Source organism: Archocentrus centrarchus, chromosome 19, assembly GCF_007364275.1.
Source record: "Archocentrus centrarchus isolate MPI-CPG fArcCen1 chromosome 19, fArcCen1, whole genome shotgun sequence".
In the NCBI taxonomy this organism is placed as follows: Eukaryota; Metazoa; Chordata; class Actinopteri; order Cichliformes; family Cichlidae; genus Archocentrus; species Archocentrus centrarchus.
In genome coordinates, this window is record NC_044364.1 from 18994249 (window position 1) to 18999056 (window position 4808).

Sequence of the window (4808 nt, forward strand, 5' to 3'; positions counted from 1 at the left end):
GCCTTGTGTGAAATAGTTACACACAGTTAAGAGTTTGTCACTCCATTTTTCTAATGCAGCTCACAGGGAAGCTACTGACAACTTGTTGTTTTAATGTTAATTAAAATTTAATTTATTTAAAGCTCCTTGAGACGACTGTTTGTTGTGATTTGGCGCTATATAAATAAAATTGAACTGAATTGAAATAAATTAATGTGGGCTTCATAGTGTTTCTTTTTTCAACTTGTGATCAATGAACATGTTAATTATTACAATTATAGCACTGGGCTTTACAGTCAGGGAGCCTCAGGGTAACGTGTTAGTGACATTAACCCTCTCAGCACAATGGGCCACGAGTGCCAGACAATCAAATAATGAAAGAGGATTGACCAATCAGGAGGCTTTTAGCACATTGGTGGCATTTGTTGCTGGCTGAGAAAGTCATGTGCATTTATTTTGACCACGTTTCGTTCTGCATAAAATTCCCAGTGAAACAGAGAGCAAATTTGCAAAGACGACTTCGCAGCTGAAACAGGGATGAATCAGTCAACGACAGCGACGCTGACGAAGACCAGGAAGGTAAATAAGCTTCACCTCTTCAGTCTTGAATTTTAAGCTATTATTTTAGTACATATAGATAAAGATCTCCTGTTAACCAATCTAATCTTTATATCAGCAATACGTTACTTACCTTTTACTGTAAACCTATTCATTTACTATTTAGACTAAATTCGTTTTTCTCAAAATGTAAATGAGCCAAACCACCCTTTTAATCACACTCTAGATCACTGGCAGGGAACTCCAGGCCTCGAGAGCCAGTGTCCTGCAGGTTTTAGATGTGTCTCTGATCCAACACACCTGAATCAAATGACTGAATTACCTCCTCAGTCTGCAGTCAAGTTCTCCAGAGTCCTGCTAATGACTTCTATATGTGATTCAGGTGTGCTGGATCAGGGACACATCTAAAACCTGCAGGACACCGGCTCTCGAGGCCTGGAGTTCCCTACCCCTGCTCTAGATCTTGTCCTGGCAGATGGCATAGAAACTGAAAACTCTTCTTTCAGAGCACTAGACGTCTTTCTGAAAGTGCTGTAACTAAGTTTAAGGAAGTGATTCCTCGACTGCTGTGTTCTTCAGTGCCATGTGCCAGCACAATGCAGAGCAGCTACCTAAACTCTGCTCTCACAGAAGTCGATTATTTTGTTAATAATGTTACATCGTCATTGCGTAAAACTATGAAGACTGTGGCTCCTCTGAAAGAAAAAGCAACAAATCAGAGAGGTTTAATTCCATGGTAAAACTCACAAGCATAAGCCTTAACACAGATCTCTCGTAACTGGAGAGGAAATGGTGTTGCACTAAACCAGAAGATCTTTGTTTGGCCTATAAAAATAGTTCAGACATCTTACTGTTCATCACTGATCGAAGAAAACAGCTGGATGATCATCCCCAGAGGAAGTTATTTGAAGTTTCAATCAGGTTTCAGAATTCATCACAGTACAGAAACGGCATTAATGAAGGTTACAAATGATCTTCTTATGGTCTCTGACAGTGAACTCATCTCTGCTTGTCCTGTCAGACCTCAGTGCAGCGTTCCATCCTGCTGATCAACATCAACATTTAAATACAGATACTAGAAGGCGCTGTTGGTATTAAAGGAGCTGTGCTGTAATGGTTTGAGTCTGCTTCACACACAAACGTTAGTCACAGAGTTCCACAGGGTTCTGTGCTGGGACCAATTCTATTTACATTCTACATGCTTCCCTTAGGCAGCATCACAGCTGTGCAGATTATAAGATATATTTATCTATGACGTCAGATGATACAAATCAATTAGTTAAACTGCAGGAATGTCTTAAAGACATAAAGGCCTGGATGACCTCTAATTTTCTTCTCCTCAATTCAGACAAGACTGAGATTATTACATTTGGCCTTACAAATCTTAGAAACATGGTGTCTAGATACTCATTCTGGATGGCATTACCTCAGTCTCCAGTCACACTGTAAGGATTCTCTGGTCATTTTTGACCAGGATATGTCCTTCAATGCACATATTAAGCAAATATGTACGACCGCTTTTCTGTGCAGTATCTCTAAAATTAGAAGCATCCTGTCTGAGAGTCCATCCATCCAGTCTCATCCACTTAAAACTAGAAAAACTAGTTCATGCACTTATTACTTCTAGGCTGATGCATTGTAATTCATTATTATCAGGTTGTTCTAAAAGCTCCCTAAAAAGCCTTGAGTTAATCCAAAATGCTGCAGCAAGAGTACTGACAGGGACTAGAAAGAGAGAGCACAGAGTGCACTTTGCACTCGGACTGCTGGCTTACTTGTGGTTCCTAGAAGAATTAAGAGTAGAATGGGAGGCAGAGCCTTCAGCTTTCAGGCCCCAGTTTGGATTCAGGAGACAGACACCTTCTCTATTTTTAAGATTAGGCTTAAAGCTTTATTTTTTTGGTCAAGCTTGTAGTTTGGGCTGGATCAGGTGACTCTGAACCATCCCTTCTTCTCCACTCACCTCGTTTCACTCCCCACATGTTTAAATATCACTGCAGCATCTCATATGGGCTGTGGCTGGGGATGGCTGTAGCTCAGGAGGTAGAGCAGGTCACCTACTAATTGGAAGGTTGGTGATTCAATTCCTGGCTACTCCAGTCTGCGTGCCAAAGTATCCTTGGGCAAGATACTGAAGATTCCCAAGTCGCTCTCCGATGCAACCGTTGGAGTATGAATGTGTTGCTGTATGAATGAGTGAATGAGGCATGTTGTATGAAGCTCTTGAGTATTCAAGGCAAAGTAGAAAAGCACTATATAAGAATGAGTCCATTTATTTGAGATAAGCTACATTTTAACACAATAGACAAAATGAGGGTGATAAAATTCATACATCTTCAAAATTTTCATTCTGTAATTACATTTTTTATAGATCAGCTATAGCTCTTAAAACTCTAGCGCTTAAAACACCTTAAAGTATGTATTCAAAAAAGCAAGTTTTAGTACATATATCTATAAAATTATATGAACATTAATAATATGAACATTTACTGTAAATTATCCAAGAAGACAAAAAATATTTTAAAAAACAACTGGATACATAATCTGGATTCTTATAGTAAGACTTAATGACACACGCAGTATATTTATACATTTATAAAAGCAACCTCAGTGTATGTGGTGAATAATATCAAATATAAGAAATGTGTGGTCAATTTTTAAGTAAGCTGAATTTCAGTAATTCAGCAATTTACAGTAATTATGCAAGGTTAAATTTTAGCTTCACACTATGAATATTTTTGGAGGTCAAACGCCTCTGTATGCAGAAAGGAAAATATAAAATACAAGAAAATGCATCTGTATATACAAAACAATTTATTGCCCACTCAGAGTTTATTTGGTTCCTGGAAACTGAAACTTAATGGGAAGTGTAGCATCAGGAGATGTTGGAGAACATGCTGAAAGCACGGTGAGAGCAGGTGAGGAGGCGGAGATTGAGGCGGAGCTCACCGTCTGCGGCACAAGCTGGTGTCCGCATCTGCACCCTGAATCGTAGAGGAGCCTCAGCACATCCTTACGGAAGCGTACACCCACCAGAGCATACAGGACAGGGTTGAGGCAACAGCGGGTAAATGCCAAGGTGCAGGTGATGTACTCCAACAACAGATTGCAAAACGGGCCAAACATTTTGCGGGACAGCACAGCAGTGTACGGCAGCTGGAATACCAGAAAAACCAGCACTAGGGCCACCATCAGCTTCAGGGTACGCTGCCGTTGCCACTGCTTCCCTCGCCGGTGTGCGTGTCCTTCCCACAGCACATGAGCAATTGAAGCGTAGCATGCCACCATAATGAAGAGGGACAGGCAGAAGACAGCAATGATTGCGCCACTGGGGACCAGTCTTATTTGTCCACTTACTTGCATGCCACAGTACGCCTCGCTGCCATTGCATGACACCCCAGAAAAGAGGATTTCAGGTAGGCTTAGGACCACTGCAACAAGCCACACCCCCACAGCAGTGACCTTCCCACCTGTTAGAATTTGACTGCGCAGTCTGAGCATCTCCTGTGCTCGTGCTACTACCATGTAGCGATCGATGCTGATGCACGCCAGCAGGAGCATACATCAACTGTATGTGTTGATGGCATAGGTTGCACGTGTGGCCTTGCAGAGAGGCTCAGAGAAGATCCAAGATCCAAGAAGAGTGTCAATGGCCTGCAATGGGAGTGTGAGGAGCAGGAGGAAGTCAGCCACCGCCAGGTGGAACAGGAAGACATCGGTCATGGAGCGAAGCCGGAGGCGGCGGTAGAGAGCAAAGGTGGCGATCACCAGGCAGTTTCCTGCAATGCCCAGCAGGAAGATGATGCAGAAAACACAAGTTTGGAAGGTTTTGATGATGCGAGTCTGGTCCTTATCAGCATCACACCAGTCAGAGTTACTGTCATTGTAATCATAGAGATACCAGTCGTTGCTTCCATTCCATGAGTAGTTCAAGTAAACATCTGTGTGTTCCTGGCAATCCATTTCTGATGGGGGAAACAAAAAGACTTGTCAATCATTTATCTTCCAATAAGAATGATTAAAATAATGAAGATAAATACCATGTCTGTAATCAGTGTTAGCAATTCTGCTTTTTTATTAATTTAAACACCACGGAAGATAAATCTTAAAGACTTTGTTGATCCTCAACATTCCCTTTAGTGGAGGTGTGGACAATTAACTTTCCCAAGAGGCTACAATTTGGGCCTAATTGTAACATCTGCTCTCAGCAGTAGCAGTTTATAAAGGAAAAAAAATAGTGAGCAGAATTGAGTTCAGCTTATTGGCGTGGC

General features: G+C 41.6%; 1 protein-coding gene across 1 annotated transcript; it reads right to left on the minus strand.

Moving 5' to 3' along the window:
* Window positions 1-2857: 2857 nt before the first annotated feature.
* On the minus strand, window positions 2858-4500 carry LOC115798754 (C-C chemokine receptor type 7). The gene is given in 1 exon segment (XM_075074456.1): window positions 2858-4500. A coding segment is annotated over 1 exon segment (1131 nt). The 3' UTR covers window positions 2858-3369.
* Between the last annotated feature and the right edge of the window lie 308 nt (window positions 4501-4808).